We start from the raw sequence: 27581 nt of genomic DNA, 5'->3' as shown, positions 1-27581 counted from the left end.
GGAGACAAAGCAAAATAATTTTGATTAAAGTAAAATAGACTACAGAAAGTCAGGGAGTCTTCACTAATGAATCTAGTTTTCTAAGGAACAAGAACGGTGTGGAGTTTCATTCTACAGGAGATCTAAGACCTTAAAGATGGTTTTAGGCAAAGCCCACACAGTCAAAATTACACCATTCAGGAAACAAATATACCACCTCACAGACAGCCCCGATATAGCCAGGATTTCCTCCAGCACAAGATCTCTGGCTCTTTGGGTCTATGCCAATGAAACAGTTGGCATATAGTCAGGAGCCAAGTTGTATAGAAAAATGGCCATAAATCTGAATATTAGAAGCACATCCAATAGGCTGAGTAGTTCTCACTGAGAGTCATATTCAACTGAGACCACAGGAGATTAGAGTTTTTCATCTTACTTGTGCTTAAAAGCATAATCTCAGTAAATAGAATAGCAAGCAGAATTACCTAGACTGTATATCTTAGTATTTTTTTTAATCTTTTTTTCTTCTCTATTTTTCCTGTACACACACACACACATACTCATATACACACATTACCTATATATGGCTAAATTTACATGATTGAAATACACATTTAATAAAACCCCATTATACCAGCACACATAAAAAAGTGATTGTTCTGTAAAATGTCATCAGTGTCATCTTCTAATACTTAAAGAAGAGTCCAGAAAAAAAAAAAAAAAAAGACCATAAGCCATGGGCTGTCCTCATGAGTTAGTCAACAGATATTCAACACAGTACCATGTGCCAAGCAGTGGAAAAGGAGTAACTGTATAGGCTATTTCCCTGAAGGAATGTGATATTCATGAAACTGACCCACCATGAAGGATCTCTCCCAGAATGCTATTCTCCTCAGGTAGATTCAAAGGGCTTTGGGCTCCTCCTACCTCAGTATCCCAGGGATATCAGACTGAGTGTGGAGGCCTACAGGCTTTACTTTATGAGTTTTGTTATTTATTGTCTTTCAGACAGACCAAGGTAAACCCAAAAGAAATCACAATCTCTGGAAATAACTTCACCTTAATACACACTTACTGTGCTGGTTATTGAGAATAAAAGCTGAATAAGTAAGGATAGTTAACAATGTTCCTGTCTTTCCAGAGACCCTCAGAATGTGTCACGTCTGGGTCGGACAATTCATTGCCAACGGGAGTGCCTTCAAGAGCTTTCTTTCCTTTGGCATGGTGAGCACAGCAGCTGGCCATGTCTGAAATGGTGGCTGCTCTCAGTTTGGGTTCCTGGGTTTCTGAAGGACTCCAGGGATCAGAGAACCCTGACAACTCAATTTGGAATGAGAAATAGACCTCTGTTATCTTAAGCCATTGAGATATGTTGGTCACCGTGACTGATGTATAACTCACACTACACAAAGTAACTTTTCTACAGTTATTCTGATTGATTTGCTATCATTAACCTTTCGCTTTGTATGGAAATTATTTTTCCCCTATGAAAATGGAAGGCAGGAAGGTCAGACACATTAAACTCTACTCAAATGCTAGTGTACTAGTTCCTTAGTACACCTGAGAAGAAAGTATTTGAGATCACATTTCCACCTGATAGTCTAAAGGAGAGGAGGTGTGATGGCTGTGAAAAATTATGAGGTTCAGAGTACAGAGCACTGCCAAAGCAGGCAGGCCCATGCAGGGGCTCTGGGCAATTAGAGCATGAGAGAATAAGAAAGTGATACCATGAAAGCAGAGAAGGAGACTAATAAAAGAAGTCGGAGGCTGTCAGAGACTAACATTAGCTAACTAATAGTTTAGCCTGTGGCTGACCCTGCCTTGGAGTCTTATGCACAATCAACAAGGCATCTGTTTTCTGTATTTGGCTGCATGTTGCTGATTTATTTTCACACAAGCCATTGCAAGCATAGAGGCCGGAGATAACACTAGCCCCTGACAGTGACAGTAATGAACTTTCAAGTCACGCTCCCTAATAAGTTTCTTTGGGAACAAAATATTGTGGGAGAATTCTGTCAGATAAATCATTTCTAAACAGATGTATCTCTTGTCACCCTCCCTTAACCCTCCCCCCTGTATTAAAATAAGTAAATAGGCCACATCCTGACTCTTTATCTGGGGCACCAGAAAGGTCCTCACTCTGCTAAAGAAAAGCAGCAGAACTGCATTAGGGCAAGAAGTAGTAGTAATTAGGTGAAGGAACCCATCCCAGCCTCGGGCAGGAAGCAATCCCCTGGGGTTGGACAGCTCTTTAAGCACAGGAGTCTTAAGGCTGGTCTTACAATTAATTACGTCCTTTCATCTTCCCCCTCTCCACTCAGTGAGATGTGTAATATAGTGCCAAGGTCAACTGATCTTTGCAAAAAGCATCTACCAAAGTAAATTTAAGTATAAGAAAGATTTCTCTCATCAGTATCTAGCAAACAACCTTTTGAATCATGGCTTTTTCAAGTCTGAATAATATGCACACGATTATTAGGGTCTACATAAAACACATAAGGCAAACAGGAACATCCCTCTAGACTCTGGCTACATGTTTATAAAGAAATTACATATATACTTACTCACATATATATGTTTACTTAGGTATGTTTATATATGTGTATGTGTAACATATTTATACATGTCTATATTTATATACAGGCTTCCCTGGTGGCTCAGTTGGTAAAGAATACGCCTGCAGTCCAGGAGACCTGGGTTCAGTCCCTGGGTTGGAAAGATCCCCTGGAGGAGGGCATGGCAACCCACTTCAGTATTCTTGCATAGAGAATCCCCATGGACAAAGGAGCCTATCAGGCTGCAATCCGTGGGGTCACAAAGAGTTGAACATGACTGAGCGACCAAGCACACATACATATGCTTATATACATATCCATCTGTTCTATTTTTGATATATATTTTATGTTTATTCAATATTTATAGTATTGTTTTAAAATGTACCTTATATATAGTATATACATATATATGACCAGAAGTATACTTATTCAGAAAAGATATTTATACTCCAGTTCATACAGAACTATGGTGAGGTTTCTAATCACAGCTCATGGATAGAGACAAAGAAAGTTATTTAATCTCTGCCTCAATTTGCTCAGCTCTATGATGGGATAATAGTAACTGCCCTGATTTCTTCATAGGCATGTGGGATTCAAATCCGGTGGAACAAAGGGTGTAAAAGTGCACTGAAGAGGTAAAAATCACTGTAAAACCATAGAGTTGAACTAAGTACAAGAATATATAAGGGATTATGCCTACACTGTGTTCTAACATTAGTAAAACTGTTTTCTACTTTTCAGTCTTTGAAGATCTTGGGCAAGCATTCCACCTTCTATTAAGGGAAGAAGGGTCTCATAACCTCTTATTAATTATGTGCTAAGTGAAGTCGCTCAGTCATGTCCAACTCTTTGTGACCCTGTGGACTGTAGCCTGCCAGGCTCCTCTGTCCATGGGATTCTCCAGGCAAGAGTACTGGAGTGGGTTGCCATTTCCTTCTCCAGGGGATCTTCCCAACCCAGGAATTGAACCCATGTCTCCCGACATTGCAGGCAGACGCTTTACCCTCTGAGCCACCAGGGAAGCCCTACTAAAGAGCTGAGAAACACCAAACAGGTAGGATTAGGTAGAAAGAGCCTTCATGGAAGCTGACAGGAGAAACCTGTGTGTGAAAAGAAAAGAGACATCTTTATTCTCCCTTCTGGGGTGTAGTGGGTCTAACTGGAAAGGGATCCTTTTTTTGCATTTGAGTTGCTGTTTTGCTTTGGTCTTGCAGAACAAGATGCAGTAAAGGGATCTGATCTGCTACCTGAAACAAAAGTGGACTTATTTCATAGCAGTGTCATGATAAAACTTCTTGCACAGAGTGATCTCACCTTGGAAGATGCTGCATGTGGAGTCACACGGGTTAAGGTGATTTGACAAGTGTAAATAGTAAGCAGAGCCCCTTTAAATGATACCTAAAGGATGTAAAGTTTTCTTGCCTGTCAATGTGATTTAAAATGTCCATTTTGGTTATCCCTTCTCTATTCCAAAACTCCCTTTCCCAATCCTCTTGGTTGTTTCTTGTCTTATCATTCTAGTAAATAAATAAACACTACACAGTTAGATGAATGAGCAACTGAGTATTAACTGAATTTCTTTGTGGAATTGCATTAAAATTACACTCCTTAGAGCTTAATGTGTTCTGTATGGTTAAGTGTTTGAAGAGTTAGAAGTGAAAAATATCGAGAAGAACCGAGAGGAAATATTGCTATTTGGCAACAGAATAAGAAAATTATATGTCTTATCAATCAACCAACTTATCAATTAATTAATCAGAATCAATGCAAGTAATAATCAAACCTCCTTTTTTGGGAGCAGGTGTTTTAAGTGTTACAGTGATCGTATGTCCAGGATTACCTGGCCCAGTCTTAATTTACTCTAAATCTGTTATTTCCAATAACACAGGTTAGTACATTATTGCTAAATAAAATCTTTCATTTTCCAGAAATCCTTCATCAGGAATAGCTATTCTGAATTCATGCTTGGAAAACATTATCACTGCTGCCATAGTAAATGTATACAAAGGCTCACAAGGAAGTAGATGTGAGCATCTGTATATATTATTCACTAAACAAAATTTATTGTAAACAAAATCAAGTAATATTGTTTCCATAAGATATATGATATTATATGGAAATAGTCTTGTTTTATGCAGTTTATCTTCACAATATTTTTAATCATAGGGACTTTATATTTTTCTCATCTGGCTAAGAAGTAAAATGGAGGGAAACTTATTGATAAAACTAACTGTAATTATCAATTCATCTATTTTTGCAATAGCATTTAGAACAATACTTTTCTTCATTAAGTAGAAAGGAGCTTATATGATAGAATTAAGGTATTTCTAGAACATATTAAAAGCTAAAGTAGCAATTATTTAGAGCTTTCCTGGTGGCTCAGATGGTAAAGAATCTGCCTGCAATGCAAGAGACCCGGGTTCAATCTCTGGGTTGGCAAGATTCCCTGGGGAAGGGAATGGATACCTCATCCAGTATAAAATAATCATTTGGCATGTATGTTGGAAAAATTATTTAGTTGCATATAATAAAATGTATGTATGTTTGATAATTATTAGACAAACACCGTCATCTCAAATATCAACGACATGACACTAAGAATTAAATCTTGACTTACCAGGGGAAATGGTTTAAGACAATTTTGGAAGCAATCTGATCATAACCAGCAGAGGGCAGTAGAATATATCTTAAAGCAACTACAATGCAAAAACAGTAAAAACAAACACACATACACAGACACACACAAACAAAAAACAGTATTTTGTTTCTCAAATTTTCCTTTAGAGCTACGGTAATTTTGTATCTACTTAATTTTTGTTCTTTTCAATAAAGATGATTAGGTATCCACCAATGAACTATTAGAGCTAATAAATGAATTCAGAAGAGTCATAAGATACAAATTACAGAAATCTGTTGCTTTTTATTATTCACTAATAATGAGTTAGCAGAGAAAGCAAAAAAACAGAACAAAACAAAACAAAACAATTCTGTTTAAAATTGCCTCAAAAAGAATAAAATACCTAGAATATACTTAACCAAGGATGTGAAAGACTTATGTCCTTAAAACTATAAAACATTGATAAAGGAAACTGAAATGTTTAGAAAAGGAAAGATCCTCTGTATCCTTGGGTTGGAAGAATTAATACTGTTAAAATGTCCATAGTACTCAAGGCAATCTACAGATTTAATGCAATCCCTATGAAATACCCATGGCATTTTACATAGAACTAGAAAAAAAAATCCTAAAATTTGTACAGAAGCACAAAAGACCATGAATTGCCAAATCAATCTTGAGAAAAAAAAGAACAAAGCTAGAGTGACCATGATCCCTGACTTCAGAGTATACATAAAGCTACAGTAATCAAAACTGTGTGGTTCAGTTCAGTTCAGTCGCTCAGTCGTGTCCGACTCTGCAACCCCATGAATCGCAGCACACCAGGCCTCCATGTCCATCACCAACTCCCGGAGTTCACTCAGACTCACGTCCATCGAGTCAGTGATGCCATCCAGCCATCTCACCCTCTGTTGTCCCCTTCTCCTCCTGCCCCCAATCCCTCCCAGCTTCAGGGTCTTTTCTAAAAACAGTATGGTACTGGGCACAAAAACAGACACATAGATAAATGGAACAGAACAGGAAGCCAAAAATAAACCCACATACTTCAAGTCAATTAATCTATGACAAAGGAGGTAAGAGTATACAGTGGAGAAAAAACAATACTTCAATAAGTGCTGCTGAGAAACCTGGACACCTACATATTAATGAATGAGATTAGAACATTTCCTCATACCACATATAAAAATAAACTCAAAATGGATTAAAAACTTAGATGCAAGACATCAAATCATAAAACTCCTAGAAGAGAACAAATGCAGAATACTCTTTGACCTAAATCATAGAAATATATATTTTTTGGATGTCTCCTAAAGCAAAAGAAACAAAAGCAAAAATAAACAAATGGGACCTAACTGGACTTAAAAGCTTTTGCACAGCAAAGGAAACCTACTAAGTGGGAGAAAATATTTACAAATAATATGACTGACAATGGGTTAATATCCTTGATTAGAATATAAATTATATAATCAGATCATACAACTCAGTATCAAAAAGTACAAACAACCCAATTAAAAACCATGCAGATGACCTTAACAGAATTTTTACTTACAATTTTTACAATACTTACAGATAGCTAACAGTGTTCAATATCACTAATCATAAGAGAAATGTAAATCAAAAGTACAATGAGATATTACCTCCTACCTGTCTGAATGGCTATTATCAAAATATCTACAAATAAAAAATGTTGGTGAGGATGTAGAAAGAAGGGAACTGTTGCCCACTGTTGGTGGGAATGTAAATTGGCACAGCCACTGTGGAAAAGAGTATGAAGGTTTCGCAAAAAACTAAAAATAGAACTACCATATGATCCAGTGATTCTACTCCTGGGTATACATCTGGGAAAAAACACTAATTTGAAAAGATACATGCACCCCAATCTTTACAACAGTATTATTTACAATAGCCAAGATACGGAAGAAACCAGTTTCTATCAACAGATGAACAGCTAAAGAAGACACAATTACCCAGCCATAATAAATAATGAAATTCTGCCATTTTCAACAATGTGGATGGACCTAGAGAGTATTAGGTTTAGTGAAATAAGACAAGGACAAACACAGTACGTTATCACATAATACATGAAATCAAGAAAATACAAAAAATGAATATATATAACAAAACAGAAATCACACAACAAAAAAGATGGTAGCTTGAAATTGGCCACAGTGGTAATATTAACACTACAGCAATCAGTAAGTGCAAATCAAGTCTTAATACTGTTTTATGGGCTGTCTAGACTAGAAATGAGTAAACTAGAGACTTATAGACTGGCTGGCTGTGTTTGCAAACAAAGTTTTATTGGAATATAATCGCATCCATTCATTTACATGCTGTCCTTGGCCCAAAAGCTGAAGATATTTATGCTCTGGCCCTTTCCAGAAAAAGTTTGCTGGCTGCCAGTTTCTAAACATAAGTTCTAGATTTAAGAAATTGATGAAGAAAATAAAATGCTAATAATATAGAATAAAGTTCAACTTGTGCTGTTACACTGCAAATAGCACACATACACACAAACAAAAGGAACAAAACTAAATCCAATGTTCAAAACCTATTATCTGGCTCAACAAAGAAGATGCTGACCTCATTGACAAAAGTGTGTGAAAAGTATCAGCTCATTCTCCAAGATACATTCTCACCGTCTCTACTGCTCCGGCACTAGTCCAGGTCCTTTCCATGTCTCACCACAGGGCCTTTTCACTTACTGCCGGATGACAAGTTTGCCTTTTAAAACTTATTTTCAACATAGCAGGTAGAAGAAACTTAAAAAAAAAAAACAATCAAAACTACATCCCCATATGAACTCCTTTAGGAATAAAACCCACTTAGAATGAAACCCAAACTCCTTGCCAGATTACACAAGCCCTACATTTTGAAGCCCTGCTCACCCCTCTGATCATACCATATACTACATCAAACTCATTCCTGTCCTCAAGCCTTTGCTCTTGTTTGGCAAGGAAAGTTCTTCTCTAAGACCTTTACCTTCCTAGCTTCTTGAAATTTTATAACATCTTGGAGAAGTCTTTCCATCCACCTGATCTAAACCAGCATCTCCAATAGCCTGGCCCCCTACTCACCCTAGCCCAGTCATCTATACTGTTTCAGTTGCCTCATGACACATTTCACTGCCTGAATTATCTTTTTGTTCACTAGTTCATCTTTATTCTACTCTTGTCTTGTTTACCACTCTGCCTGAGAGTCTGGAATGTACTAGCCAAATTATGGGCATTTAATAAATATTGGTTGAATGAAGGCATAAATAAATGAACAAGCAAAAGAAAACTTGTGTTACTTGATTCCAAGTTCAAAGCTCTTCCTACCACAGCATGACTTATTGTTTTATAGTGACAACTCTAAATGTTATTCATTCTTTATATGAAAGCCTTCAATCTCCTAGAATTGTTCCATACATGAGTTTAGATTCCTGTAACCTGGCTTCTGAAAAAAATATATATCATCCTGCCAGCAAAGGTCCATATAGTCAAGGCTATGGTCTTCCCAGTGGTCAGTTGTAAGAGCTGGACCATAAAGGAGGCAGAGTACCAAAGAATTGATGCCTTTGAACTCTGGTGCTGGAGAAGACTGGAAATTCCCTTGGACAGCGAGGTGATCAAACCAGACAATTTTAAAGGAAATCAACCCTAAGTACTCATCGGAAGGACTGATGCTAAAGATGAAGCTCTGGTATTTTGGTCACCTGATGCAAACAACTGACTCATTGGAAAAGTCCCTGATGCTGGGAAAGACTGAGGGCAGAAGGAGAAGAGGGTATCAGAGGATGAGAAGGCTGGACAGCATCACCAATGCAATGGACATGAACTTGGGCAAACTCCAGGAGATGGTTAGGGACAAGGAGGCCTTGCATGCTGCAGTCCATGGGATTGCAAAAAGTCAGACATGACTGGGCGACTTAACAACAACAACCTGGCTTCTGCCCACCTTTCAAATCTGACTTTTGCTAGTGTCCTATGCTCTCCACATACCAGCAATACCAAACTGCTGCACTAATAATTCAGTTTCAGTAGTTCTACAAATTACTAAGACAGCCCGTAACTTTATGAACCTCTTATTTTGTAAATGATACTCTTTCTACCTAGAGAGCTCTGGCCTGTCTTATTTCTAGGGCAAATTCCTACTCAATCTTTAAAACTATCAGTCTTTTAAAACTTCCACTATTGCCCTTCTACAGCCTCCAAATCCAAGAATGTCACTCTGATCTCAGAATAGAATCTAAATCCCCTGCCATGCCCCAAAGGCAGATCAATGATCCAGATCTTGCTGACTTTCCAATGTCCAGTGTAATACCACACCACTCATTCTTTCTATCACCACACAGCAGCCCCTCTGCCTTCTTCTGAGCCCTAGGGTCCATGCATGTGCTATTTCAATTGCTGCAAACACCACTACTCTCCTCCCGCCAGAAAAAAAAACAAAACAAAACCATGATCTCCCATACACATTTTATATATTTTAAAATATTCCTCTATTTATTGATTTATTTTTTCAGATTACAGCAATGTAACATTTTATATTCCTTTGTTCTTTTGGGGAGCCTGTAATCATGATCTCAAAGCCCAGTCTAACCAATGCCTGCTGTCAGTGCTCAGATATTTGGTTATATTTGTGCAGGAAAAATAAAGTGGTCATTAAGAGTACAGAGAGTCAGCATCTCTGGGATTTCTAACCCTAACAATCTCTTGAGCAAGTTATTTCGGCCCTTATGTACCTTGGTTTCTTCATCAGGAAACGACAGAAGTTTTATGGAACTCATAGGTTTCTATGTTTGGGCTGAATGGTTCAAGACATGGGTAGTACTTAATGCTGAGCTGGAACACATGGCACTTGGTATACATCAGCTATTTCCATTCTTACTGTCAATACACAAATGAGGATAATTTCCTTTGGCCTATTGCTTTTTTGCTCACATCCTCTCAGACTGGCTACTCACAGGGTTAGAATGCAGCACGGTGAAGAACTCTGGGCTGATGAGGAACTTCACGGGGGGAGACTGTAACAGCAACGTGAGCCTGGATCTGGAGGTAGAGTGGGGCAGGACGCTCTCTCGTCGGAAATCTAGATAGAGCAGACCACAAAGGCGTTCAGGGAAAGCTTTGCATCTGGTGGAAACATACTTATTCACTTGCATCTATATTTCAAAAGAGCACCTATATCATCTACTATTATTTTAATCCTCAAGATATTTTTTTTGTATCTGTAAATTCATGTGTAAAACTCAACTGCTCTTCATCACACTAAAATGGAACTCAGTAATGTTCATAGTCATTATTAACATTTTAATGCATCCTGAGATGCAGGTTGCATCTCAGGTGATCAGATTTCAGGTGATCAGATTCTTTTCTTTATTCACTACTGCACAGATCCAGAGATTTAAAGTAATTTATATTTTATTTGGTTTTGTGATTCTTAGTACTAAATAAAAAGTCAAAAATTAGAAGAGGTGTCTAGTGAATTTGACTTTTTGAGTTGGATTACTAGATCTTAATGAAGATCAGAAATCCTTTTAAAGAAAGCCTCATTTCTTGGAAACCCTTACTTATTTGTTTTCTACTTTTGTGAGATTACAAAACAAACCAACCTGCAGGCTCTTACCTGCACTGGCTTGGTGAAACTCGGCTTCCTCCCCAGCCCCATCAATAGCATTGCTATTTTCCTCAGGCCTCTCGTTGGTCATGGTTCTGCGGATACTCTGGTATCTAAAATCAGGAGCCTAGAGTTAGATCACAGCAGCCTCGAACACATGGGGCTCACTGCTGCCCCAGAACTCAGGCGTTTTCACCAGCTTCCCAGCCTGGGCCATTTCCTCCCCCAAACTCACCCCTCTACCTTCTGGGCCATCTGTTAAGTAAATCAGTGAATTTAATGTCTTCTGTTCAAAGTTTGTGGAACATTTTCCTAACAAATTAATGAAACTTTTTTATTTTAAATTGTGGCCTTTAATCAAAGAAAACTAAATTATCATATTGTTAAGAACAACTTTTGTTCCATAGTAATTCATTTTTGTAAAAGAAGGATAGATTTTAAAAGCTTAGGCAAATAATAAAGATGCATCACAAATGAAGATTCTAGATATTTAAAAAGCTATTTGGCTTCAAATGACAAATATATATGCTCCATTGTACTAAAAATCAATGCCTTGGGTTGATCATTACTTATTTCCTCTCTATAGTTTCCAAGCAAGCTGTGGATGTGTGCGCTTAATACTTTTCAACCAAGAGACAGACAGTCAATGAAGTCTATGAATCAAGAGAGGCCATAGCTCCGCCTTAATGACAGGACACCCGAAGATCAAAGAGGCCACCGCGTTTTCCATTTCGCACATGTAAAAATTAGCCCAACCACAAAACTGCCCATCCTCACCGCCGGTTCAGCTGCTCCATTTGCTGTATGGAGTTGGACCTCTGCAGCACCTGCGGCGCAGGGGGAGCTGTGGGCCGCTGCCACGTCGTGGTTCTGTTTACGTGATCCACATAGAAGATCCTGCCGTGGCTGTCAATGCGCGCTTCCCAGTCTAAACAGCAGTAATGCATGGCGAGGGATTAGGAGGAGCAACTGAAGCCACTGATGTGGCCCATTAAGCAGCACGTGTTTATCTCTCTGACATGCTATAATTTGGGGCTAACAACATATACCTGGCTGCATAATCCAGCAACCCCCCACCCCAGTCTACACCAGAATGTGTTTCACCAGTCAGTAAACAGCTCCTGAGTGCATAACCAAGCCCTTAAAAAACTCCTGATCATGGGGGATCCCCCTTGATCTGCCTCCAATGCTCATCCTTTACATATAAGTACCAGCATTATAAAAACATTAGTTGGTATCATAATATTTTAGATATTCACATCAAAATTGGTATTGATGTTTATTTTCACCAAAAAAAAAAAAAGATTTCTCTGTTTTTTCCCCAACTTGGAAGAAAGATTCATAGCTGGAAATTTCCACATGCACATTTATACACAATTTTAGTAGATGCAGTCTTCAGAAGAAATTGCTATCCTAGTCATCAAACAGTATCATTATCTATGAATTCCCATTTGCACTTTCCCAAAGAGGAATATATTTCCAGAGCAAGGTTAATGACTTGTTTCCAACCTCAAATAAATACCATGTTTTAAAAGATTATCGAATTTTATGTTTAAGCAATCTCATTAAATGTATTAGTCTTTGCTAATAAACATATAAGAGCACATTCAATAAACACAGCAACCAGACTGGTCTTCAAGGCCAGACATCCCACCTCTGTGAATTCTCTAAGAGGCTATTTCCCTGTTAAAATAAGCAGATCATGAGGTGATCTTTACAAAAGGCAATAATTTTTAAGTTGACTGCAGTTGGGAAGGGTAATTTATATAGGAATATATGAAAACAGCAGAGATCTATTCTTTAACCAGTAAAGTTCTTTATATAACGCTATTTCTCTGGCAAATATGTTTTATTGAAATTGATAAGCACCTTTCTCTTGAACAGCTCTGTTAATATCAAAACTCTCCATGTTATCACATAGTTTATCAACAGAAAACAGGGGTCTAAAACTAGAGACCAAGGGGAAAGTATGCTTGCTCCTGACCAGCTATGGCATTTACTCTGTAGGTGAGCGGAACACGTATTCCAATAAAGTCTTTAGGACTGCAGAGCCCAGCATGGTGGACCAGCCAGCACCAGAAGACCACCGAGGGCGGCCTCAGCTGGAATTGGAAAGATTTCCTTTTGTTGCTCTCAGCCTGTCATAACTTATGACATATGGCAAGAGAAAGAAAACTTGGGCTGAGGAAAAGCAGAACACAGGACAACAGACAACTCCATGTCGCTCATGCTCCAAGGTGACACGGACTCATGACGAAGCAGGCTGCCAAACCTGAATTATCTGAGGACAGCTACAATCTCATCAGTAGGACAGTTGCAAAAGACCGCATGCTCAGCCTGCCATATGCGGTCAAACGGTAAGGACATAAAAGCACGTTCAGGAACCATTTTTCAAACCCTTTGATCCATTCCATTGTTTTGCTCTGCTCTTCACATAGTTTCCCAGCTCCAAGATTCTGAGAACAAGTATTCCCACTGCATTCCTCTCTCATCAGAGCCAGGATGATTCAAGCACATGCTGTATGTCAAATCAAACGCACATGGAAACAAATGGCCACTCCTTCCCCCCAAGAATGTTTACATTAGCTTCCAATTTTTTTAAAATGTAGAATAGGTCAATTAGGAATAAAAACAGAATAGAAACCAACTAAAGGAAGCAGAGAGAGAGAGAGAGAAATATGCTGCCAAGCTCCCAAGATGAGGTTGTAACTAAAATTTGGCTCCAAGTTTTCTGGCATTTGAGTCAGAAAAGAAAACACACTGTTGCATACTTTCCATTTTCTGACAAAAGAAAATAAAAAATTAACTTCAAAGGTGGAACTTTTCCCTTGAATAAACTACATAAGAATTTACCCCATGAAACATGACCTGTATGAGGCCCATATGGGTAGCAAAATGGAGGGGAATGGCTTTGAGGGAAAAGGGTAATCTCCAAATATATTCACCACTGTACCTTGCACACAGCATGTAACAAATGAAGAAATAATTTAAATAAAGTATAGCTATAAAAAAGAATGAATCTTGTATTCACTTTCCACAAAGGCCAGGAATAACCTTACTTTGTATTTCAGTAAAGACATTTCTATACAAAGACAAGAAGGACTCTGTGGGAGAGGGTGAGGGTGGGATGATTTGGGAGAATGGCATTGAAACATGTATATTATCATATGTGAAACAGATCGCTAGTCCAGGTTTGATGCATGAGACAGGGTGCTCAGGGCTGGTGCACTGGGATGACCCAGAGGGATGAGATGGGGAGGGAGGTGCGAGGGGGGTTCAGGATGGGGAATACATGTACACCCGTGGCAGATTCATGTCAATGTATGGCAAAACCACTACAATATTGTAATGTAATTAGCCTCCAATTAAAATAAATAAATTTATTTTAAAAAAAGAAAACAATTTCCAAAAATTTGCTTTCTTAGAATATGGGATGCTGGATGTACATTATGACTCTCCCTATCAAATGTCATATCTTTGCATTGAAGTTCTTACCTAAATCCTCATAAAGAGAAATGCTATTTTACTGGTCTTAAGTGGACTCTTGGCATTGAATTGGGAAAGACTGTTACGCTATTGGCATATTCGTGAACTACACATCCATGCTTACCCAAGTAGTTGATACCCTTCCATCCAGGTAAAGACAGCAGAGGTGCCTATAGGAAGGTCAGTCCCCTATCATTATATATCAAAATTACTTTTCAGGAGGCAGGGGTATGGTTGCTTTAATATACGTTTTTACAAGAGGCCTGGTTTGTTCTTGGTTAAGAAAGCAAATGAGAACATGTTGTCAGACATAAGTTTCATTCACAGCTAATACTAAAATCAGACAGGCAGGGTTAGAAGACTGGGATCTTAGCATTTACATCCTTGTCTTGCCACACTGTAAACTGGGGTATATAATCAGTATGCTGTGTGTGTTTGTGTGTGCACACGCATGTGTTGAACCAGATTAGTAAATAGAAAGCCTGTATCTAGCCATGGCTTTGTCACACTTTTGCTATGTGACGTTCAACAAATTACTATGCCTCTATGGACCACAGTTTCTTTACCTGAAAAACTAGAGGACAGCAGTAAGCATTGCTAAGGTTCCTTTCATATCTAAAATAACATAAGTCGGCAAATGACATGCATTTTACTACATTAGGTTTAGTAAGGACCCAGCACCATCTTATGTCTGGGCCATTCATACTTTTTGTCCAGAGGCTCTGGGGTCCTGAAAACCACCCGCTAACTGCACTTCGGTCACTGCAGCTCCAACATTATCTTTTGTGCATGTTGGTCTTCCACATAAGGCTGCATTTCCATAAAGAGCTTCAAGGCAATAAAAAGGTTTGAAAACCATTATGTAGAGAAATGCATCTCAAGGTATGAGGCTCTGAAAGTATGTGTCAGAATCACTGTGAGGATCAATGTAAATGCAGATTCCCAGGAGATATCCCAGCTCTTCAGAATCAGACTATCTGAAGCCAGCATTCAGTTATCTACATGTTTAATAACCTTCCCAGGTGGTTCCTAAGTACCCTAAAATTTAAGGAACACCCACACAAATTAATAAAAACTTTAAAATGTAGCTAATTCATTGTACAAACCCATGGAGCTCATGCTGGACTTCTCAGAGGTCATGAAGTACAGGCTCACAAGAAACGAAATTTCAGTCTAAATGCTCCAAACTGAAATCCAGGAGCAATGGGACACTTAGATACCCTGAAATTCAAAGATATTAATAATATCCCCCTTTAAATAGCTGGACAATAAGGGGAAGCTGCAGAATTAGAAAGCATCAAAATCTGCCCCAAGCTGCTGTCACAGCATCTATCCCAGAGGCAGGAAGGTAGAGCAGTGAGGTCTTAGATAGTTTCAACTTCTGGAATCAGCCCATATGGGCAAGGAGCAGGGGTCAATCGTAAGGCCACGCTTCATCTCATCATTCTTCTTCCTCACTCCTTTCACACTAGACCTTGGTCTCCACCGGACCACCCAGGTGATCAGACAAAGACATGAACACATCTTAGTGAATGCTGAGGCTGGGAAGAATCAATGTCTAGACAGGATGAGTCACATCTCAGGGAAGCCAGTACCGAACTGTCTACATGAAGCAAAGTGGTGAGAGGACTGTGAGCAGGGCCTGACTTCCTGATAACTGGATTTAGAAAAATGAAACACCTGAGTGGTGTGAAGTAAACTTATAAGCTCACTATAAAAATCATAATAATCATGGTATCCTCACCAAAACGGTGAGATGACGAAGTTATAATGAACTAAAGGTACTTTTGAGGAAATAATTAGGCTTTGTAATTGATGCTACAAATTTTTCCTTATTGAAACAATCAAGGAATTATGATACCATTTGTATAAAGTACAAAAGTAAGTTAAACTTGTCCATGCTTTGGGGAGTCAAGACAGTAGGTGCCCCTGCCTTTTGGCAGTGTGAGTTAGAGGCTGCAAGGGGTCACAAAGAACAAGAGATGTGGTGCTGGTTGCCCAGGTGGGCTCCGTTTGTGGGAATTTAGCAGGCGGAATGGGCTCTTTTCCACATGCATGTTATGTTCGAATAAAAAGTTAAAAAAAATTAAAAATCTCAAATCTCTTAATATTCAGTTTTTAAGGAAGAAGCTTTTTAGATTAAAAGCATGAATTTTTTTTCTCAAAAATAACTTTAAGGTTCTAGAGACTAAGAGCCCCTAGCTTTAAACAGAGTAGAGATTTTCAGATTCACTGCCTTCTTTTAAACCTTTATTTCAAAGGATGTTCTAATAACAAAAGTGAACAACCACACACAAAAAAATGGTAACCATTCCCCTGTGTCTTTCCAGGGCTACCCATGTGAACCCACCATATAAGTAATACACTAATCTAGATTCTATAAGAGTCCACTGTTCCTCAGTGAATTATTCATTCTGAATCTATTCCTATTCCTACCCTTTTGGGGGAAAAATATTTTTCAACAGCTTCCTATTGTCTCCAGTGCAGCCATGGGTTAAGTCACAATTATACTGGAGGCAATAAGAGAAAAATAAAATAGCTTTTCAGAAGTGGCTGAGCTGACCATTCTTTTTTTCTCACTCATCTTAATGCTAAAAAGACCAAGATTTGTCATGCTGATAACATCTGAGTGGTCTTCAGCCCTGAATGGCCTCCAGCTGCCAGCCTATCAATCATCTCAGAATAAGATACAGCAGATTCTTAAGGCACTCAGTACATGTTCAACTCAACCAGCTTCCCTGCAAGGCTCTCAAGAGTGCCATGCCGCTTTTAAGAACCAGAGCTTTCTTATTTTGTATGGCTCATTGGAATGTCTCTCAACCAGTAGTTGAGGTTATATAGCCTATAAGGTCACAGCACAGGGTCCATGGCCTAAAGCAAAAATAAGAGTTTGAGAACCAATCAGTAGATCATTATTACAGCCAAGGCAGTCTTTGTACTAAGTCCAAGATCTGCTCCCTGATCCTGAGACAGGAGAAATAAGGCTGGAAGAAGCAAACAAAGCAGGAAACCTGCTTTACATAAAATGAGATCAAACAGATGTTCGGAGACTAAGTTATAACCCTGACATATAGATGACCACACAGTCAGCTATAAGAGTGAAGCAGCATAGCAAGGACATCTCTGTATCCCCTTAATTGAGTCTGCAAATCTTCAGAGAGAAGCAAGCTCTATTGGATGGTTTCCTCACTGTAAGTTAGTACACACATATTTTTAAGGCAAATATAAGCTAAAATAGCAACAATAATAATAAGGAAGAAGAAAAAAGAGTCAAGAATGGGGGGATCATGCCTCAGTACCCCGTCCTGCAGGTGTGGGGATAATGACATATACAGAGGAGAAAACGCTTCTGAGTCCAACACAGATGCTTAACAGACCAAACCCATCTGCACCAAAAGACAGTTGCTAATACTGTCACTGTCACTGCTTTTCTTCTATGTGAGGGGCCTCCCAGGGAAAGGCTCTGCTAAGTAACTTTAACCTGGAAAGAAAAGAAAGCTAAGCATCTTTTCAGTCTTCCTAGGTCTGCCCTCAAAACACAATATAATAAAGTTTCAGAGCAGTGCCCAAACTCTCTAATTTCAGGTGTTGCCTGTGCCTAATACCAAAATATGTCACCACTTTGCCACTAACCAAGCTTTCAGAATTTACTTTCATCTACCAACACAATAGTCCCTATCATTATAATCTTAAATCATAGAGGAGGAAAAAATATCTGAGACTCTGTCTCAACTTTTGTGTGTGTTAGCTGCTCAGTCGTGTTTGACTCTTGCGACTCATGGACAAGGGTTCGCCAGGCTCCTCTGTCCATAGAATTCTCCAGGCAAGAATATTGGAATGGGTTGCTATTCCCTTCTCCAGGGGATCTTCCCAACCCAGGGATCGAACCCAGGTCTCCTGCATTGCAGGTAGATTTTTTACACTCTGAGGCACCAGGGAAGCCCATCTCAACTTTTATTAGTATGAAATCTTAAGTTACTTAACTTATCTGGGCTTTGCTTTCTCCATCTATAAAGAATCAGGTCACTTGATTTTTACCCATTGATCTATAAGTTACAAATAAGACTTTCTTGACCTACTTCACAAAATTGTTACAAAGAATTTTTTAAAAAAAACATTCAAGATGCATTGTAAACTATAAAGCGCTGCATAAGTTTTAGGTATTACAATGCATGCATGCATTCTAAGTTGCTTCAGTCATGACCAACTCTGTGTGACCCTCTGAGACCACCAGGCTCCTCTGTCTGTGGGGATTCTCCAGGCAAGAATATTGGAGTGGGTTGACATGCCCTCCCTCCTCTGGGATCTTCCCAAGCCAGAGATCGAACCCATGTGTCTCTCACATCTCCTACATTAGCAGGCAAGTTCTTTACCACTAGCACCACCTGAGAAACCCCCAGGTACTATAATAAGTAATGTTAAAAGTATAACCCTAACCTTAAAATAATTAAGCCAGGTCATTTAAGAGACCGACCAATCTACACACTCCAAGTGGATCCCCTTAGCTGAGGCTCCCATGAGACAATATGTGAATGCAGAATGCCATAGCTCTAAGTTAGAAGCATGACCAGAGACTGCTAGCAGCAGCACTGCCCAGTGAGGAAAGCAAGGCAGAGAACTGGCCAGGACAGGACAGACAGATAACACAGGCAACCAAGTGATTAAATAAACTGTCAGCAGATGAGACAGACTGGGAATAGGAGAGAGCAAAGCAGTATGGGGACAGAGTTTGAACAATAATCAAGTATACTCACACACAGTCTATAACTGATTCATTATAGTGTAAAACCCCACATTTGTAAGTTAATAATAATACATAAGAAGGAACAACTCAAGAATTTTCCTCCTGTTCATCAGTTACTCATTAAATTGGATATACTACTAAGGTGCTTTTCTCATTTTGGATATATTAAGTTATTAAAATGAACAACCAACTGTTAATTTCTTTAAATCCTAAAATTTTAGTATTACATCTGTGTAATGCAAATACCAGTGTTGAAACAAATGCATGGAAACAGCACAAAGAGTGGACGTAATTTCAGCAGGAGAGTACCTGTCTTTCTTAAATACAATCTAGAGACCAAATTATGAGTCCAACAGAAATCAGATGTAGCCAGCAGTCTACAGCCACGCCACCCTGAATGCACCCGATCTCAGAGGTGGCCAGGAGGGTGCCATTTATCCATACACGGACGCAACACCATGCCTCATGTCCAGGTGCCTGAAACTCCAATTACTTATTATTAATCCACATATGCATGTAAGCAAGCTCTCCCACAATTCTCTGCTGATGTTTCTAATTCAACTTTCTCCAATTATATCTATATATCACCCAGGAATATTTTTCTTTTATGCCCCTAATGTTTTCTGCAAGGGTAAGTAATATGGAAGTTTCCCTCCCCAACCTCCAACCTGCTTAAGATAACACAATGGTTAATTAACCTCTTGGCTTATTTTTTAAAACTGTTTAAAATATGTGTTTCCTATGAATAATCACCCTCAGTTACCCACATATATGAACAAGGGGAGGATTTGTGCACAACAGTATTTCCAAATGATTAATTCAATATTTCTACAAATTGCATATAGCATCTTTCAGCTCTTTTGTCAGAATTCGCCCAAACTAACCACTCAGCATTTTAGCCTTTTAAATGCATACTATCTCTCCCCTCTTATGCCCTACCATTTTTAAAACACAGAGGGCCAAAAGGATCAGCTTCTTGCCATGATCACGTATAAGAGAGTGAACAGAGACGTGAATCAGAATGAAAAGCAATAAGGCAGAAAGATGTATTTTCCAGTATGTTCTTAAATGCAGTATTTACTATTATTAATATCATTGTTTACCAAAATGCTTTGCTCTCACAGAGTAATATTGCCTTAAGGGATTATAGAAACTTAAATAGAGTTTAAATTACATCCAGCCAATGATTGGCCATGGGCATCACTCAGCTCTCTGAATTTAGATTGCATAATTTCCTAGCATCCCTAGTCCTCACCCATGTCTCCTTTAAGTGCTATGTGTTTCTTGAAAGTGAAGGAAATGAAATATCTTTCAAATTCACAGATAATCATCATACTCAAAAAAAAAATAACTTCTGAAATTAATAACACTTCTCTGGATATCCCTAAGAGAACAACCAGGACCCTGTACTTAATGACTTATAATGTTACAAATAAATAAAAAACAGTATAACACATGGAGCTAAAGCTTTTCTAAGATATTCTACCTATTTGTTACAATCTCTATGTGGGTAATAATTGAAATATTTGTGTAATAATTAATTACACAATAATTGAATATTTGTGTAATAATTGAAAATTCATGCTGTCAATAGGCAAATTTAAAGTTTTTATATTGTATACCCAGTTGTCCATAACATCTGGATTTCTTTCCCTTTATTTACTTTCCCCAGCTGCCCTTTCATCTGGTGGAACAGTGCCAGCCGGGAGTCGACAGCTAAGCACTTTCCAGACTGTATCTGCTCAGTCGAGTAGCAGCTGCCAGCTCCCTTCTTCTGGGGTCCTGGGCATCTATCCTTTAAGTCCCGTGGGTCCTATCACCCTTGCACCCTTTGGTCAAGGTAAGCCCTTTAGTTAGCAGTTCCTCACTTGGTGGGAGAGCCTCGTCCACCCTCTGGTACCGGCTAACATCCTGGCGAACTGAAGGCAGCGATCGCAGTGGCTGGTGGCCATTGGATTGACAACCTAGGATTAAAGGTAAACAGTTACCTGGGTATTGTTTTCCCCTTCAGTGTCAAAACAGCCCTTGTTAAAAAAAAAAAAAAAAACTTTACATAAATCCTGGGGCCAACCACAATTCCCATCCCTCCCCTCCTCTGCCTGTTCCCATGCTGGCCTTGGTCCTAGTCATGCACCAATGCTTTAGGGTCACACAGTGACCTCAAGATAATGAATGGAGAAAAAAATATGGAGGAAGAAAAAAGGGGATAATTTAGGTAGCAAATAAATTACAGAATAAGAAAATAATTTCTATTTCTGAGTCTATGCTATTTAGGCATATGAAATTATCCTCGGACTTCCTGATGCATCTATAATAGAACAGTTTGAAGGAATCATTCTACCAATCCACATTCACTGAGACAGAAAGCAAATTTTACATATAAACTTCCATCCTCGGACACTCAAACAGCATATTTCCACGTGTCAGAACATATCACCTAACTTAGTAGACATTTCTTATACTGCAGAAGGCAAAAAATGACTTTTGACGCAAAGCACACACAAACCTTCTGTTTTGAAGCTTCGTGCAATAAGGAGCAACTTAAGATGTTCCAGAAAACCTCAGAGATAATACTGGTAGATGCTGCCAGCCTGTCTGGCTTTGTATCTACACACCTAGAAATCCTTATTAAGTGCTTCTTCTCATTGCCCAGATGAGAGAACCAAGCCCTGGGCACATGAATGCAACGGTGCACAGCACGCACACGTGCAGTTTGCTCCTGTACATCTGCCCTTAGGCACTCTAGGCCTCCAGGGCTGTGTGGACCACAGGCTCCCCCACCCAACAGGCCACTTTCCTAGGGAAAGCAGGTGCCCACATTGATACAGAGCCTTGAAGTTCATTATTTGACAGCCCTCTTATTTCAGCAGCAGAAGATCCATTAAAAAAAAAAAAAAAAAAAGCTGTTGAACCCAAAGGTGAAGAATTCAGCTAATATTTGACCTGCAGCATAATTTACATTGAGGGACAACCCTCTGAGCAGGTATGCCTGAGACACGGGCCACACTGTCTTCTACATCCTACCTCCAATTGCGCCCTCCTCCTGGGCAGTGGCCCCTTCACAAGCCCCTGGGGTATCCCGAGCAGCACCCTCTTCTTGGGGCTGGCTCTCAGCAGCAGCAGCAGCTCCCTCCAGGCTCTCCCTCCGCTGCCAGACCTCCCCCACCTCCTCCTGGTCAGGTACAGTGGCCGATTCTGACCCTGGCCCTTCTTCCTCTCCACTGGGCCCCTGCACCACAGGTAAGGAACCAGGAGTGCATATGGAATCCTGGGACCGTTCAGCAGGGCCACTGCTGGCGGGCTCTGCTGCACAGGCTCCGTCTTCCTCCTCCTGAGAAGAAAAGGCTGGAGTTTCAGGGAACCGTGCACTCTCAAGAGATGAGCACCGTGTCTCCACCGAGGAGAGCTGTGTGGTAACGCTCTCATTGCAGGAGCTGTCGGCCCCTTCCAGGTCACTCTCTCCCTCGGGCCTAGTGCTGGCCTCGCTCACGCTCTCTGTCCTGGCAGGGTCGCTGGGCTCTGTTTCTGAGGACACCTGGGAAGGCTCAGACCCCGGATCGAGGGACTCTGTCTCACTGACGGCTCTTCGGCTCCCCCCGGACGTGTCAGAAGTGCCCGTGTCGGCCCCACTTGTGGGCTGATCCACCTCCTGAGGGCCACACAATTCAGTGCTGCCCTGGTCCACACTCGCTTGAGACTCTGGGCCATTCTCGCTTTCATCTGGGACCGAGCCTGAGGGTAAAGAGGTCTCCGCAAGCTCTGGAAGATTTCCCGGCTTATCCTCGAAGGAAGCAGCTTCATTAATGGAGGCTTCCTCAGCCTCCACTGGGTTGTCCTCTGGCTTTGTCTGAGATGTCAGGCTCCCATCATCAGTTCTTGATGCCCTGCTAAACATGATCAAGCCTCCTTCCTCCTCCAAGGAGGATGGATAGCCCAGGTCTTGCTGGAACTCATGGTCTTCTTCATCTGAGTCGATATGAAGCATTGCATTGAGTCTTGTATCAGTGGGAAAACTACTCCTTAGCTTTGGAGAGGCTCCCACGGACCTCTCCGAGCAAGTAGCTGCACCCGACCTAGAATGGCCATTGTGTTCAATAGCATCTAAATAATCATTGAGCGAATCCTGACGTCCTCTGGGAGGTGAGGTCCTTGAAGAAGTAGAAGTTAATTCTTCTGTGTCTATTTCCAGAGTAGAACTAGTCCTGAGAGAATGCTTGGGCGTCCCATCAGCACTTTCCTCAGAAACTGGTCCATTGGAACAAACTGGGCTGTCGTGATGGCCCCCTGGCATGTCCTCCTCATCAGAAGGGCTTCCTAGGTCTCCGTTCACAGAACTGACTCCAAGTATTGTGCCAACAGCTTCTGGAGAGGCATCTGAAGGAGAAAACAGCATTGATAAAAACAAAGGCGTTATTACGAAATAACTTTTAATATCCTAATCCTTTGCCGCCAATCTGTTCAAAGAATTCAGTCATGCCATTGAGGACTTTTCACAGCAAGGGTCCCCAGCCCCAGGGGCACACACTGGAAAAGTCCGCACAGCAGAAGGTGAGTGGCAGGCAAGTGAGTGAAGCCTCATCTGCACTTACAGCCTCTCCACATCACTCACATTATACCTCAGCTCTGCTTCCTGTCAGTTGCAGCATAATAAATGGAATGCACTTGAATTATCACAAAGTCATCCCCCATATCCCCGGTCTGCGGAAAAACTGTCTTCCATGAGGCCAGTCCCCGGTGTCAGAAAGGCTGGGGACTGTTTCACAGTTATCACCAACTTGCTAAGATTCACTGCTCACTACTAAACAAGTATATATATTGCTGGTCAGCGTGACACATGAGGTTATATGTTCACTACTGCTGAAAATTCCACATCCCAGTTTCCAAACACAGATAAAAACCTAAGTGAGGTTTTCCTTTTTATATAAACAGGCTATCATGTCTGCTTGGAACACTTCAGCAGGTAATCATTCAATAGCTATTTTATGTTCAGAACAGGACACAAACAATTCTATTCAAATGTAAACTGACAACCGAGTAAGATTCAAATGTAAACTGGCAACAGAGTAAGATTTAACAAGTTCTACCTACAGTGATGTATTTACACAGATATCTCACCTTCATGCACAGAAGATGTGACCTCCACTCTGAACTGGAGGTACCCACTCACATGGTCAGCTGGGAGCCTTCTGCCAAGGTTGTAACTGAGCATCTGGTCACTGCAAGAACAGAAACAGTTCTTTCATCCTACTATTCTGCTGTCAGGCTTCATCTTCTTCCTACAGGCCACCCCCTAAACCCCACATATTTCTCTTAAAACTTTCATACTCATGAGAAAATGAAAAGGCATGTTAGAGTCAATGTAATATTATTCATTTGTATAAATGCATACTTATAAACCCAGGGATAAAAGGGAATCTTGTCACAAGGAAAATTATTAGTAAATGCAATACAATACAAAATGCAATACAATGTTGTTATGATTTTTTAAAGGGCACTGATTTGTTCTCTCACAGCTAATAGTGATCAGGAAAAGGACATTTTAAAAGCCATCAAGAAGCTGGAAAAGGCCTAAAATTTTGAGTGTTTCCTGACTTAAGTGTAAATGAATAGAGGGCCTGGGGCGTTAGCTTTTAGCATGAGGCAAGAATACTTTCTCCAGGGGGTCCTCCAGACCCAGGGATTGAACCGGGTCTCCCACATTGCAGGCAGATTTCTTACCAGGGAAGCCCCTCTAAAAAGACAGGCACAGGGAATATCCCTGGTAGTCCAGTGGTTACAACTCTGTGCTTCCACTGTAAAGAGCAGGGGTTTGACCCCTGTTTGGGGAACTAAGATATGCCATGTGGCATGGACAAAAGAAAAGGCAAACAGAGGTAAAGGTCATCACATGGAGGGCACAGAGCTGCTACATTCTGAAGAACAGGAGTGGGGAGTTAGGAGAGAGCTGTGTGAGAACAGGCCAGGCTCTGATGGCTGCTCCGGCTGTGTGAGGGGCAGGAGGCTGCCGCACCTCCCCTTTCTCATTTGTAGAGTAAGGGGCTCGCTCTTGGCCCTCATTTGGTGGGGGTGACTATCACTGATTCTCTGGGCAACTTGTGAGCGATACTGATGGGATGGTTGGAGGAGCTGGCTGCACCACCTGGTGGGGTCTTGTTGCCATACTGGCAGGTGGACTGGAGGGGCCCACGCAACCGGACCTGCCTAGCCTCTGCTCCATCTTAGCTCCAGGCTCAGGCTATCGGCTTCCTTGAGGATGAAATAGATGATATTTTTCAACTCTGTGTTTATTTCCAAAGTCAAATACAATTACATCATCTCCTTGTATGCAAGTAACTTTCATTCTGAATCTGATGCATTCTTAATTAAGGAAAATGATCAGAGGGATAGGACCAAACCACACCATCTCTGTTCTCACACTGCCCTCTAATGGCAACTTTAGGAGGAAAACACAAAGCCTCTACCTAATACTTGAACCACTGCACTGTAGAGTTCAGAGCCTCTAGTCCCTATTAATTACTAATCTACACGACTATTTCCCTTGTTCTCTACTTCCTTGGCATAATTTTAAATAGACGTTACCTGTTTAAAAGAACACATGCTAATGTAAAATCCCAGCTCAGCTCTTATGAATTTCTTTGGCTTAATACAAAGAATTTCTTAAAACAATAAGATTGTTTCTTTTACTTTTTACTTTTTCTTCCCTATAAATTTTGTAATAAATATTTGCTTGATGCTCTTAAAATGCTTTGATTCCCCCATCTGAGTGCCAACACCCTAATAAGGGCTTTGCATGCATCATCGCCTTCGATCCTCCCTGTGAGCCAGGTAGTGGCCCTGTTTTCTAGAAGAGGAAGTTAAGGCACAGGGAGGATAGGTAATTTGCCCTGGGCCAGACAACAATTAAGTGACAGAACCATGATTAGAACACAGATATTTATGACATAGACGCCGCTGCTCTGTAGGCCCCAGATCATATCTCATTTTATGAGCACATTCCATAATCCTTGGCTGCTTTAAGCAGCATGGATTTTAATGATATTTACTCATGGCTCATCCCAATGCAATTGGCATCACAATGTTTTGTGTACTTAAGCTGGTATTTTAAGAAAATTTTTTCCTGTAAAGGGATGTTTTGGCATTAACTATTAGATGATACAAGTATGTTAAATGCTATTACATTAGAATGTTCTAATAATTCTACAATGACTGTAACCTGCATAACAGAAGTGATGTCTTTTTCCTTGACTGCTGTCTTCCAGCATTTAGACAGTGCCTGACATGCAGAGATGCTCTACTTTTGTCCACTAATCCATGAACCCAGCAGCAAACTACTTGAACCTGCTCTCCACAATGTGGTCCTCATCCATCTCTTTGGACATTCAGTCTTGGAATAATAAAATTTTCCCTTCTTTGCTAAAATCAAATTGACTCTCCTCTCCTCCTCTTTGGGTAATAAAAGTAAAGTGTTGGTGTTGATGATAAAGACTTTAAAAAGTGATGGATTTTAGCTAGGAAGTAAATGTTTAGCAGGGATTCTAAGAATGGGATCCATTCTTTTGCTCATTATCATATTCCCAATACCCAAAACAGTGCTTAACATTTAGTAGATACTATATGTATACACATCCACATATTTGTTGAATAAATTTAACAAATGAGACTCTTTACTTTGAAAAAAGATTTTTAATAGGTATTAGTGCTGTTTTTCACCCAAACTGACAAGATACTCAACTCTACCAACTCCAAGTATAGGAAAGACTCCCTATTCAGAAATTCCAAGTCAAGGGGAATTGCTGAGTGACTGCCAGGGGATTCACCTGGTTTTTATTCTTACTCAGTTTCATCTGACTCATCCTGCCTCTTTCCTGTGATAGATAATTGTGTACCCTGTATTACATATTATCATGGTATATAATTATAAAGAATAAGTGTCAAAGAACTCCCACTGCCTGATTGAGACATTTTCTCACTACTGTAATCACAGCAAATGACAAAGCATGGGAAAGTGATGTGCTTTTTGGACAGAATGCAAGCCACTCTCTGAAAAAAATGTCACATTCAAACCAATACTCTTGAAATAGGTAATCAGTAAGGAGTTTCAGCTCATCCTATAAAATTTTACCATATGAAACTTCAATTACTTCAGAGAGTTGCAGTCTACAAAACACATAAGTAAAGAAAACTCATTATTTTTCAAGATGTATCAATTACTTGACAGAAAGTAATAATCAGATTAAAAATATATTTAGATGCTAAGGTCCGTCTAGTCAAGGCTATGGTTTTTCCTGTGGTCATGTATGGATGTGAGAGTTGGACTGTGAAGAAGACTGAGAGCCGAAGAATTGATGCTTTTGAACTGTGGTGTTGGAGAAGACTCTTGAGAGTCCCCTGGACTGCAAGGAGATCCAACCAGTCCATTCTGAAGGAGATCAACCCTGGGATTTCTTTGGAAGGAATGATGCTAAAGCAAAACTCCAGTACTTTGGCCACCTCATGCGAAGAGTTGACTCATTGGAAAAGACTCTGATGCTGGGAGGGATTGCGGGCAGGAGGAGAAGGGGACGACAGAGGATGAGATGGCTGGATGGCATCACAGACTCGA

At 40.2% G+C, this 27581-nt stretch overlaps 1 protein-coding gene across 1 annotated transcript in view; it reads right to left on the bottom strand.

Annotated features, from left to right (window-relative positions):
* Positions 1 to 27581, bottom strand: part of HECW2 (HECT, C2 and WW domain containing E3 ubiquitin protein ligase 2) — a 192035-nt gene that overhangs the window by 105490 nt on the left and 58964 nt on the right. Inside the window, exons 7-12 of the mRNA XM_040228890.1 lie at positions 24095 to 24195; positions 22004 to 23353; positions 20848 to 20943; positions 11527 to 11677; positions 10759 to 10862; positions 10097 to 10221 (exon numbers count right to left, since the gene is read on the bottom strand). Of these exons, the coding sequence (XP_040084824.1) occupies positions 10097 to 10221; positions 10759 to 10862; positions 11527 to 11677; positions 20848 to 20943; positions 22004 to 23353; positions 24095 to 24195 (1927 nt within the window). The remainder of the gene's footprint in view (positions 1 to 10096; positions 10222 to 10758; positions 10863 to 11526; positions 11678 to 20847; positions 20944 to 22003; positions 23354 to 24094; positions 24196 to 27581) is intronic.

This window comes from Oryx dammah, unplaced genomic scaffold, assembly GCF_014754425.2.
Source record: "Oryx dammah isolate SB20612 unplaced genomic scaffold, SCBI_Odam_1.1 HiC_scaffold_27, whole genome shotgun sequence".
Lineage (NCBI taxonomy): Eukaryota > Metazoa > Chordata > Mammalia > Artiodactyla > Bovidae > Oryx > Oryx dammah.
This window is presented reverse-complemented; position numbering and strand designations above follow the sequence as displayed.